The sequence below is a fragment of the Pongo abelii genome, chromosome 8 (assembly GCF_028885655.2).
Source record: "Pongo abelii isolate AG06213 chromosome 8, NHGRI_mPonAbe1-v2.0_pri, whole genome shotgun sequence".
In the NCBI taxonomy this organism is placed as follows: Eukaryota; Metazoa; Chordata; class Mammalia; order Primates; family Hominidae; genus Pongo; species Pongo abelii.
Window position 1 is genome coordinate 5,850,229 of NC_071993.2, and position 13,077 is coordinate 5,863,305.

Genomic DNA, 13,077 nt, shown 5'->3' on the forward strand with positions numbered 1-13,077 from the left:
GAAGAATATGAAGATGCATTTTTTTTTTTTTTTTCACTTATTACTAACCCAGCTTGGGCCTTTGCATGGGAAGAGAAAAAGGCTTGCTGGGACTTCCGATAATTTTATCATACAGGTAAAGCAGTGGTTCACAACATCTGGAGACATTTTTGGTTGTCATTCCAGGATGGTGCTGTTGCCATCTAGTGTGTGGAGGCCAGGGATGCTGCTACAATCAACCCTACAATGCACAGGCAGGCCCCTTCAACACAGAATGATCCAGCCCAAAACATCAACTGTGGGAAGTCGAGAAGCTCCGTCATTCTGGCAATATGAATAACAATCTAAATCACCACCCTAGTTCCTTTAACACGTCATCTACCTTAGTCTGTCTCCTTCATACTCTGAAGAGTCAGTGTTTATTTGTGGTAAACAACAGCACCTGCCGTGAGGCTCATCACTGTCAGGGGAAAGGGCCTTATATGTAAACACTTTATTTCAACTACACGAAAACTATTTACTAAAGCACCTATTCTACCTGACAGTTCACTTAACTCCCTTACAATTGCTGCTATAAGCAAAATCATTAAACACAATTTTTTCTGCACAAAGATTATCAGTCTAGTAATGGTACTGTGTCAAGAATAAAACTTGAGGTCTACTCACAGGGAAGCCAGACGACAGGACCTGCTGTGATCCTTCCAGATCAGAAGACACCCACGCTTTCCGCTGCTGAGCATTCTGACTGGCATTGACTCCAGTGCTACTAAAGGAAGCACGGCAGCTGTGACCCTTGCAATCAGGACACACAGACCAACACCGGGCAGTAGTTTCCAGAATTTGGCTTTATTTTGCAGTACAGAAATCATTTGGAGCCATTTTGAGACAGAAGTAGAGGCTCTGTCAAGTCAATACTGCATTGCAGCTTGGTCCACTGAAGAAGCCACACCTGAGATACAAAAGATGCGCTACACTTTACCCGCTTTATGTTCGCTTCCTCTCCCCTTCTCTCTCATCAACTTTATTAGGTTAAAACACCACATACAGGCTTTCTCCAAATGACTCCCTATGTCTAGAGTTTGGTTAGAATTTTATGCCCACATAAACCAAATTTGTGGCTATTCTATTTGGGCCCTGCCATAACATTTGACATAATACAAAATATAAAGTCATAGGGAAAACTTCTGGATGCTGTCCCAAACCGTGGAATATTCAATTTAGAATCTCTTGAACCTCAAGAGGACGGGCACACAACCTGTATGGATCCAGCTCTTGAGCAGCATAAGCACATAGCTACACTGATTAAAAGATTAAAAAAAACTGTCTCAAGTTGTCTGTATCGGTATCCCAATGTTTGTTTAAAATTGATCCTTCACTAGGAAAAAAAAAAAAAAGCCAGTTTGGTTGAATTGAACAGAACGTGGTAACTGCCAATGCTGAATAGCCACTCCATGAAAACAAGTTAATAATTAGAAAGATGAAGGGGAGTATTTACTGGCACAGCGCTCTTCATTCTCTCCATTTTCATTACAAAAGCAGGCCTTACAATATTGATTTCATTATCATATGCATTATTTGCCAAATTTTAAATGTGTCCTAATTAGATAACATGTACTGCTGTTAGTCTTCCCCATAGATGTCATTCTTCTTGCGCTTCATTTCCTCAAAGTCAAACTCTGACCCCGTCATCCTCTTATAGATGTTTTTAATGTCATCACACGTTGTCTCAAAATGAGTGGTGGCATCGTATGTGCGGGAAATAAAGATCTGAAAACAAAAATTACAAAAGCTTAAGACCATGGGGGGATGTCTTTCAGTGAAACCTGCCCATATCCTTTCACACTTCTATACTCACCTGGCTTTCTGTTCCCAAGTCTTTCGGTACCAGGAGGTCACTGATGCTAACAAATCTGGAGGGAGAGAGAATTCAATCAGGTGAGCTGGTCCCACACCTGACCATGGCTCTGCCTGACATCAACTGAGAGGTACAGATGAATCCCACAGAGCAGCCAGCGGCTACCTGCCTTGCCCTCACATTCGTCCCACCGTGGAGCCACAATCAAAGGCCTCAGTTTGCATCTCGGCAGATACAAAAGAACACAACTCACTTCTGTTCAATTGGTTCCAAGAGCTCCAAAGCTGGTCTGATTTCCTTCTCGGGCTCCTTGGTTTCCACAGTTGTACTAACTATGGCAATGTACTTCCCTTGTGCTGCTACATTGTGCGCAAAGGAGATCATGCAGACGTAGATATCTAGAAACAAATGATACCAGCTCACTGCCTCAAGTGTCTCCATCTGGGACCCAACACACTCAGGTATCACCCATATGTCATGAGGTGTGAATTAAAATTACTCCCAATAGGCAAGATCTTCTACACTTAAGTTCTAAACAGTGACAAGTTGGATGTAAAGTACACAGATATTTAACAATAGGAATTTCTTTTAACCTACTAGAGATTAAGAATTTAAGTGGTAGCGAACTGCTGAACTCTGGAATGAGACATCTTAACAGCTCTGTCATACCTAACTAAAAAACCTGCCAAACCATATTAACTATTCTGGGAGATTCTTCCATTCTGGACCTTGCATTTAGAAAGGTTCTGAATGGCTAAGAAAGGATGTACTTAGTACTGATGTCCTCATTTTCTTATTAAAGTACTGTAAAACTGCAGGATCCACATAAACCACTTTTGAGTTGGCATAACTGGATAGAATTCTCGATTAGACTTGGTCTGTATACCACTCATCCAGTTAACTGTGTAATTTCCAGGATAGAAAATCATTTGGATAGGCGAGCATTCAAAGGCAAAAAAAAAAACTATGGGACCTCCTTTATTCTTTTTAGACTTGCAAGGAACCAGGACCTGCCTGGGAACCTTGTGGAAGTCCAGTCTCTTTGTTCTACAGATCTTTTGTGATTGGTTTTTTTGTGTGTTTTAACAGTCTGGCTCTGTCACCCAGGTTGGAGGCAGGGATGCAATCACAGCTTACAGTAACCTCAAACTCCTGAGCTCAAGTGATCCTCTCCCACCGCAGCCTCCCAAGTAGCTAGGACTACAGGTGTGTGCCACCACGCCTAGCCGTTTTTTTTGTTTGTTTGTTTTTTGTTTTTGTAGAGACGAGCTCTCACTATGTTACCCAGGCTGGTCTTGAACCCCTGGCCTCAAGCAAGCCTCCTGCCTTGGCCTCCCATGATTTCATTTCTTATATGGGGGAAAAAAAAATCTAATACAGATAGCTCTTACCTGTCCCATAAAGCCTGATTACCCTTTTTAAGCTGAATTTTAGATAAATAAGAAGATTTGGGGTTTCTAGTTGAAAGGAAAATGGTAACATCGAAGGGTTACAAACAACTGGCTAAGACAAATGAGTTAGGACTTGCAATTTTAGAGCCATGTCTTGATCACAGAAATGAAAGGTGGACACTGCTAGAATCAAATGTAAGTACTAAGATTACAAATAAGGACACATAAGCAGCTATGTCATTAGCTCAAGAATATACTCGGGTCAGTTAACTATTAAGCATAAACCTCCACAGGAACCTCCTGTTAGTTAGAGCTGGGAGACCCAGGATTCACCAAGCCCAGTCTGTTCATTCTACAGGTGATGGACACAAGTCCAAGGCTGGCTCCGAGTCGAATCTGTCGGCATCAACACAATGCTGCCGGACCGGGAGGAGGTACAAAGATTTTTTTCCCCCATATGTAAACCAAAGTCTGTTCACTAATACAGCATACAAAATTAGGAATTTGGGATAAAACATAAAGCAAATTATATCTTACAAAATTCTACTAACATCTGCTGGTCTTCAAACCTCACCTGACTTTCGATTGACTTGGTTCTGTGGAATAATGATCTGGCAGGAGTTGGCGTCATTGGTGTTCTTGATGGGGTGGCTGAGGATGCAAATAACTCTGATCACCTGGCCCACTTTTTCTACCCGATCTTTTACATAGCTGGGGTCACAGATGAGCTGCTTACAGCGAGCAATCTATAACAAAGCATTTAAGAAGACACTGAAGCTGACAAGGATATAGGGAAACACATCCCATGTTCATAGTTTGGAAAACTTAGTATTGTTAAGATATCAAAAACCATCCTAAAGTTCATATTGGTTCCCAAGGGATTGAATTCTGGAACAACCAAAACAATCTTAAAAGAAGAACAGCAAAGCTGGAGGACTCACTCCCTAAAAAGCTACAGTGATCAATTCAGTGTGGTGCTGGCATAATGACAAACACATGGACCAATGAAACGAGAAGAGAGCCAGAAATAAACCCTCACATCCACAGTACAGTGATTTTTGACAAAGTTGCAAAGACCATTCAATGAGGGAAAAAAAGTCATTTCAACAAACCGTCCTGGGAAAACTATCCACATGCAAAAGAATGAAGTTGGACCCTACCTGACACCATCCACAAAAACTAACTCAAAATGGAACAAAGACCTAAATGTAGTATCTAAAGCTATAAAACTCTTAGGAGAAAACAGTGCAAAAGCTTCATGACATTGGAGTTGGCAGTAATTCCTTATATCTAAAACCAAAGACACAGGCAACAAAGGAAAGAATTCATGAAAACAGGATTTCATGAAAATTTTAAAAGTCTTGTGCATAGCCAGGCATGGTGGCATGTGCCTGTAACCCCAGCTACTTGGGAGGCTGAGGCAGGAGAATTGCTTGAGCCCAAGACTTTGAGTCCAGCTTGGGCAACACACAGCAAGACACTGTCTCTTTTAAAAAAACAACAAAAAAAATTTTGCATCAGAAGACACTAATCAAGAGTTGAGGCAACTCACAGAATGAGAGAAAATATCTGCAAATAAGGGATTAATATCCACAATGTATCAACAACTCCTAAAACAACAACAAAAAACCCTGATTCAAAAATGATCAAAGGGATGGGCACGGTGGCTCACGTCTGTAATCCCAGCACTTTGGGAGGCCGAGACAGGCGGATCACCAGAGGTCAGGAGTTGGAGACCAGCCTGACCAACATGGAGAAACCCTATCTCTACTAAAAATACAAAATTAGCTGGGCACGGTGGCACACGCCTGTAGTCCCAGCTACTTGGGAGGCTGAGGCAGGAGAATCGCTTGAATCTGGGAGATGGAGGTTGTGGTAAGCCGAGATCACGCCATTGCACTCCAGCCTGGGCAATGAGCAAAACTCCGTCTCAAAAGAAGAAAAAAAAAAATTGAAGGACTTGAATAGACATTTTTCCAAAGAAGACAGGTAAGTGGCCAATAAGCACATGCAAAGATGTTCAACATCACTAATCATAACTTCAGTGAGCTACTACCTCACAACCATTAAGATTGCTACTATCAAAACAAAGTGTCAAGGATATGGAGAAACTGGAACTTCTTGTGCACTACTGACAGGAATGTAAAATGGTCCAGCCACTATGGAAAATGGTATGGCAATTTCTCAAACATTAAAAACAGAATTACAATATGATCTAGCAATTCCACTTCTGCGTATACACCCAAAAGAACTAAATGCATGGTCTTGATGAGACATTTGTACACCCATTTTCAGAGTAGCATTATTCACAACACATTCACAAAAACATGGAAGCAATCCAGGTATCCATCAAAGGATGAACGGATAAGCAAACTATGGTCTATCTATCCATACACTGGAATATTATTCAGCCTTAAAAAGGAAATTCTGACACATGCTACAACACAGATGAACCATGAAGACATCATGCTAAGTGAAATAAACTAGTCACAGAAAGACAAATACTATATATTATTCCGTTTATATAAAATATAGTAGTTAAAATCATAGAGAAAGAAAATAGAATGGTGCTTGCCAGGGGCTAGAAGCAGAGAATGAGGAGTTACTACTTAATTGGTAGTTTCCTTTAGAAGAGGAAAAGTGAGCGCGGGCACAGTGGCTCACACCTATAAAATCCCAGCACTTTGGGAGGCCAAGGTGGGTGGATCATTTGAGGTTAGGAGTTCAAGACCAGCCTGGCCAACATGGGGAAACCCCATCTCTACTAAAAATACAAAAACTAGCCGGGCGTGGTGGTACGCATCTATAATCCCAGCTACTTGGGGAGGCTGAGGCAGGAGAATCACTTGAATACGGGAGGCAGAGATTGCAGTGAGCCAAGATCATGCCACTGCACTCCAGCTTGGGCAACAGAGTGAGACTCCATCTCAAAAAAAAAAAAGAAGAGGAAAAGTGTTATGGAGATGAATGGTGGTTGTGGTGGTTGTATAACGATGTGAATATATTTAATACCACTGAACTGTACATTTAACAATGGTTAAGATGGTAAATTCTGGCCGGGCGCAGTGGCTGACACCTGTAATCCCAGCACTTTGGGAGGCTGAGGCAGGCGGATCACCTGAGGTCAGGAGTTTGAGACCAGCCTGGCCAACCTGGTGAAACCCCATCTCTACTAAAAATGCAAAAATTAGCTGGGTGTGGTGGCGGGCACCTGTAATCCCAGTTACTCAGGAGGCTGAGGCAGGAGAATTGCTTGAACCTAGAAGGCAGAGGTTGCAGTGAGCCAAGATGGCGCCACTGTACTCCAGCCTGGGCAACAAAGTGAGACTGTCTCAAAAAAAAAAAAAAAAAGATGGTAAATTTTATGCCTCCTTTATCACACACAAAAAAAAATTGGAGGGAAAAAGACTAATATTCAGTGTCTATAATGTTTTAAACAGTATATTAATGTAATTTTCCCTTGAATATAATCTGTTATCTTCATAATGTAATGAATACAAAAGTCGAGGTAATTACTGAACTGTCGGTAACTACTGAAACTAGCTTTGCCAATTGTCCCTACTATTTTCTCCTTGAACAGATATATGAACTGTAAATCCTACTCAAATACTAGGAAAACTGTGTTGCACAGTATTCAGAAGTATAAGTTTTAGAATTGGGCAGATCAGGGTTCAAATCCTGGCTCTACCTAACCTCAAAGGATTGTTGTTAGGACTAAAATTCAGCCATGTCCAACCCCTTGAATGCAAGGACATTTTTGCTTGCTTGTGGTGGCAGATATCACAAAATTATGCACAGACCCTTTTTCCAGCTATCATTACTGTTAGCATATTTTATGTGTGGCCCAAGACAATTCTTCTTCTTCCAATGTGGCCCAGGGAAGCCAAAAGGTTGGACATTAGTGAACTAAATGAAAGGGTGTAAAAAAGTCTGTCATTATAGGTGGGTGTCCTGACAAAAAATAAATGCTCAGTAAATGTACTCTACATAGACTAAAATCCTTATCATCTTAAGGCTATGCTTCCTAAGAAAAACTTGAATTGCAAGATAAATGTATTATAGCCTCCTTCCCTTTCATATCAAAGCCCTGAAGTTTCAGAAACACAAAGAATGAAACAAAAGAAAAATATAGAATAAAAATAACTTTGAGAAGACAGATTAAAACATTTATCCCTGGCCGAGCACGGTGGCTCACACCTGTAATCCCAGCACTTTGGGAGGCCGAGGCAGGCAGATCACGAGGTCAAGAAACTCAGATCAGCCTGGCCAACATGGTGAAACCCCATCTCTACTAAAAATACAAAAATTAGCTGGGCATGGTGGCACGTGCCTGCAGTCCCAGCTACTTGGGAGGCTGAGGCAGGAGAATCGCTTGAACCCGGGAGGCAGAAGTTGCAGTAGCCAAGATCGCGCCACTGCACTCCAGCCTGGTGACTGAGAAGAAAAAAAAAAAACACTATTTATCTCTAGCTCCTAAACAACTATTATGCTGAAAGTACAAGCAGTGTTACTGTCCCTGATGAAGATCTTCCAGTGGAACACGATGTGGAGATGGAAGACAGTGATACTGATGACCCCAACCCCACAAAGGTGGCTGAGTGAAGTCTGTTTGGACCTGGATGGTAAACAGTGCTATCTGTGCTGATATGCCTGAGAATTAAGTTACCATTAACAAAACCTAGTAATGTACATGTCAAACAAAATATGACTTCTTTTGTGCTTTGTAACTTCATTTAAAGCAGATAAGCCAATCACACTAGGACAGTCAAGATGAAATGGGGTTATAAAGCAGTTGCCTAAAATATATGTTCAAAAGACCCAATTAAGTAACAGTCTAGAAAGCCAGGCACAGTGGCTCATGGCTGTAATCCCAACACTTTGGGAGGCTGAGGCGGGCGGATCACTTGGGGCCGGGAGTTCGAGACCAGCCTGGCCTACGTGGTGAAACCCCACCTCTACTAAAAATACATAAATCAGCCAGGCACGGTGGCATGCATCTGTAATTCCAGCTACTCAGGAGGCTGAGGTAGGAGAATCACTTGAACCTGGAAAGTGGAGGTTGAAGTGAGCTGAGATCACACCACTGCACTCCAGCCTTGGCGACAGAGCAAAACAATTTGATGTCTCAAATAAATAAATAAACAAATAAATAAATAACATTTTAGTAGATAAAACATACAAATCTAACATCACCCAGCACAGGAATTTACATCCTCACGTGTTATAACGACTGAGGGCTGTGGGTGCGGAACACCTTGATTCCAATTCTACCTCAGCCATTCATTAAATTGTATGCCCTTGTAGATGTTTCTTAATTTAAGCCTCCAGGTATAACCTGAACATAATACCCGCCTCTTAGGATCCTTGTAAGGAATAAATGAGTTTGAAAATGTGCTTCACAAATTATTATCAGGCTTTTTTTGCCCTAAGTCAGTCCTCTATTTTCTCTCCCTTACTCATTGTCCCCTTACACCAGCTACCAAACTCTGATCTCAAACTTTCATTTCCAGTGAGACCTAAACAATTGAAGATGCCCCCACCCCACCACCCAGGAGGCTGCTACATTCCCACACAGCTTAATGTTAAAAAGATAAAGCTTAGATTTTTAGAATTCCAGTGAGACAGTAAAGCAGTGCACTTTGAAGTGCATCCTCTACTGCAAGAACTGTTGCAGATAGTAAGTGTCAAATAGCAGAAGAATTAATTCATATGGTGATAAAGGGAAACGATCTTTTTTTTCTTGTAATTATTTTTTCAGCAGCATCCACATCACCTAAGAGGTTTCAAGAAAATGCAGAGCCTTCTCAGACCTACTGATTAGAACATGCACTAGAACCAGATTAATGATGCTTTATATATAATTCAAATTTGAGAAACGCTGCTCAAAACCCCACCCATGTAGGTGGCCAGCAAGTACAGTTCAATTTAAATGAAAATTTGGGAGACAGGCACAACCCAAACTCTATAAATACAGAATACTTACTATTTAGAGCTCACCCATAATGCATATTTCAATATTAAAATAATCAACAACTGACAACAAAAAAGATGCTTTTAAAACAAAGCACAGCAACTGTAATTAGTCCTTAGTCACAATAAATACTAACTTCCCATACAGAAATCATATGCATCAGTATCCAAACCAAAATCAATATTTAGAATACACAATTTTCTTCACAAGAACATAGTATTTTTTTTTTTCATTTTAAAAGCTACTTACTTCTCCTTCAGATTTTACACCAATTACTTTTCCATTCTGCACAATGATTTCTTCAATGGGTTTATTCAGCATATAGGTACCTCCATAAATAGCACTTAGCCTGGAAAATTTTTAAAATCCCAATTAATAATATATAGTCATTTCAACTCCTAAAGTCCCCTTCCTTAGATCTTAATGAGTTATAGACAATATACATTTGTTCAATTTCCTTCTAGGAAGATGTCAGCTTAGAAGTGATTAAAGCATGAAAACAGAGTCAAAAACACAAACTGATAATCGCAGTTATAAATACCAAGTCAAAAAAAAAAATCACTAACCAGGCACTTGTCTTTCAAGCTGCCCACCTGGCCCTCCTCCAAGTGTACTTTCTTTCCTTCCTTTCATTCCTGCTCTAAAGCTTTTCAATAAATGTCCACTCCTGCTCCAAAACTTGCCTCAGTCTCTCCTTCTACCTTATGCCCCCTTGGTCATTCTTTCTTCTGAGGAGAAAAGAATTGAGGTTGCTGCAGACCCGTACGGATTCATCTCAGCACGGTAACATCCTTTGGTGCCTGTGACTCGGATACCTTCCACCAGTAACACATTTGGTACTGTGTGAGTCGGATACATTTCCTAGTAGTAAGAGACCTCTACCCCTCATTTTCTTTGGCTGGAGGCATTCAACCCCCATACACGGTTTTCTTCTCCCCTTTCCACTCTCCCGCTTGCTAACCAACCACCAGAACAGTTCCTCTCGGCCGCAGCGGCTCTGCATCCACAGCTTATCCCTCCGCTCACCCTGATGGATGGCTCTTCGGGGTCCACACTGAGCAGACCTGAGACGCTAATGGCCCTCCTGGACAGGAGGCTCGCGAGTGTGGTGAGGCTAATGCCTAAAGCCATGCGATGTCTGGGTTTTACTCTGCTTCTTCAACTAAAATCGGTTCTTTCCCAAAAACCCACACTGTCTATTCTCCCGTTTTTCCTTGTGTGTGTGTTCTAAAATGGCCTTGTGCAGTCGCGGGACTATCCACGTCAGAGGCAAATCTGCCATTTCTCTGGATTCACATCCAGGGGAAGGGGAAGGGCAAGGGCAAGGCCAAGGGAAGGGCTGACCAGTAATAGCTATATTAGTCTAATCCTCTGGCATATAAATAAAACTATGGACTTAAAACACTATCAGAAGGAACTGAAGGCAGTGGTTCACGCCTAATGCCACCACTTTGGGAGGCCAAGGCCAGCAGATGGCTTGAACGCAGGAGTTTAAGACCAGCCTTGGCAACATGCTGAAACCCTGTTTCTACAAAAAATACAAAAATTAACCAGGCACGGTGGCACTCATCTGCAGTCCCAGCTACCCGGAATGCTGAAGTGGCAACATCACTTGAGCCTGAGAGGTCGAGGCTGCAGAAAGCCGTGATCACACCACTGCACTCCAGCCCGGGTAACAAAGCAAAATGCTGTCTCAAAAAAAGACAGTAATAAAGGGGGAAAAAAGGCAGCACTGGAGAATGACTTAAAGCAGCAAAAACCAGAGACTGAAGAAACTCTTGAAAGGAACCAAGTGGGTGAGAGCTTTATGTAGTTTATATGGTTTTCCCCTCAGGCAGCAACTTCCCTAGTCGTTGCAACATGGCACAGCTACAACAGAAGCACAATGCCTGCAGTCCTATTGATTTGAGATGTGACAGAATTTGGGGCAGCCAGAGGAGATGAAAACTGTAGGGGAAAATTTCACAAAAGAGGGAGCCTCAAAAGAAGGAGCCAACAAATCTATGATAAAATCTCTTCAAATCCTTAACTACCTCCAGAAGTGCTCACACAGGAGGGAGAAACCAAGGGATCCACCAGAAATAAACAGCTGAAAGGCTCAAAGAGGTTAGCAGAGATTATAGAGGGAGGGCAGAAGAAAAAATGTGTTTGAAGTTTAAAATTGCCATGTTCAAAGGAGCTTGCTTACTCCTGAGGAGTAACGTTTAAGAATCAGCAAAGGCCACTTGCGCGTGTGACGTCATGGCACCGTGCGTGGCAGCAGCAGCAGTGCAGGTGACAGGCCTGTGGAGCAGTGCTGGAGGAGGGAAGTGGTGAGGCTGTTGCTCCCTCTGCGCCCCACTGCTGGTTCTTGGGGCGCAGAGAGGGGCCGCAGTCTCTGCGGCTGCACCGCGCTTCCCTGCAGTCCCCTCCATGTTCCCCTGCGCCACTGCTCCCCATCCTAAGGCTGCCGCTTACCCCGGGGTCTATGGAAATAATGGATCCCTCAACCTGGCTCATCAACAGAGCAGATGAACAGACCATTTATCAGCAACTACAAAGAAGCTATTTCTTGTCACAAAAAGGCTGCGGCACATCCTTCAGAAGCCGTGAAGCTGACACAGTCTGAGCAGGCTCATTTTTCACTGGAATTGCAAAGGGATAGGAAACAGCACCTCCTCATCCAAGACAGGTGGAAAAGGGCCCAGCGTGAAGAAAGATTGAAAGCCCAGCAGAACACAGGATGTAGCTGCCCATCTCACAAACCCTCTGCTGAGAATGCAAGAGGGCCAGAGCCCCCTTTCTCAGAAGTACAGCCCTTTCACAGAGAAATGCCTGCCTGAGATTCAAGGGATCTGTGACAGGGATCCATACACGCTACTATTTTTACTTCAGCAAAAGAGTGAGCCAGCAGAGCCATGTATTAGAAGCTAAAGGCTCGAAAGATAAAACAATTATAGAGGAGCAGAATTTGAAGAGGCTGAGAATGAAAGATTAAGGAAAGAAAATAAACAACTAAAGGCTGAAAAGGGCAGACTTCTAAATGGTCCAATAGAAAAGGAGCTGGATGTAGATGCTGATTTTGTAGAAAACTCAAGAGTTATGGAGCTTGCCGCCACATTCAGAAACTGCTACAGCCTCTTTAACCTGGCAGAAGTTTGCAGCAAATACCAGGAAAGCCAAGGACATTCCAATCCCCAATCTTCCTCCCTTGGATTTTCCATCTCCAGAACTTCCCCTTATGGAGCTGAGATATTCTGAAAGGATTTATGAATAATTAAAATGGAAGGCCATAGAAGAGGGCAGACGAGGAAATAATGCGATAAGTTAATCCAGCAACAAAATTAAAAGGGAAAACCACATAGAAGGGTAATCCCAGAAATGCTTCATCTAGCGGACTGTGGGAGAAGAGGCATTGCCAGGACTTGGCAAACAGTCACTGTGAAATGTATCTGATTCACTGACCCGAGCTAATGATTCCAACTTAGTACACACTAAATTCATGGAGGTTCAGTTTCTCCAGATACAAACCAAATGGCTACGTAGAATAATTTTTTCAAGCAACAATTACTTTTCTTGTCTTCAGGGTTAAAATGCATAAAAGTTGTGCCAGGCACAGTGGCTCACGCCTGTAATCCCAGCACTTTGAAAGGCTGAGGCGGGTGGATCACTTGAGGTCAGGAGTTCAAGACCAGCCTGGCCAACATGGTGAAACACTATCTCTACAAAAAATACAAAAATTAGCCAGGCATGATGGCAGGTGCCTGAAATCCCAGCTACTCAGGAGGCTGAAGTGAGAGAATCGCTTGAACCCGGGAGGCAGAGGTTGCAGTGACCCAAGATCATGCTATTGCACTCCAGCCTGGGTGACAGAGGGAGACTCCATCTCAAAACAGTCACTT

At 42.5% G+C, this 13,077-nt stretch overlaps 2 protein-coding genes and 1 pseudogene across 20 annotated transcripts in view; 2 read left to right on the forward strand and 1 right to left on the reverse strand.

The window, feature by feature from the left end:
• TASOR2 (transcription activation suppressor family member 2) overlaps positions 1 to 1,019 on the forward strand; it is an 82,061-nt gene extending 81,042 nt beyond the window's left edge. For all 18 annotated transcript variants that reach the window (XM_063727482.1, XM_054521859.2, XM_063727481.1 and 15 more), the window contains one exon: positions 166 to 1,019. In XM_063727482.1, coding sequence (XP_063583552.1) covers positions 166 to 319 — 154 coding nt within the window. In that variant the 3' untranslated portion in view covers positions 320 to 1,019. The remainder of the gene's footprint in view (positions 1 to 165) is intronic.
• Positions 807 to 13,077, reverse strand: part of GDI2 (GDP dissociation inhibitor 2) — a 48,221-nt gene continuing 35,950 nt past the window's right edge. For both annotated transcript variants that reach the window (XM_009245094.4, NM_001131829.2), the window contains 5 exon segments: positions 9,446 to 9,545; positions 3,800 to 3,971; positions 2,088 to 2,232; positions 1,835 to 1,889; positions 807 to 1,746 (listed from right to left, as the gene is read on the reverse strand). In XM_009245094.4, the coding sequence (XP_009243369.1) occupies positions 1,600 to 1,746; positions 1,835 to 1,889; positions 2,088 to 2,232; positions 3,800 to 3,971; positions 9,446 to 9,545 (619 nt within the window). In that variant the 3' untranslated portion in view covers positions 807 to 1,599.
• LOC112135174 (nuclear receptor-binding factor 2-like) lies at positions 11,609 to 12,456 on the forward strand (annotated as a pseudogene).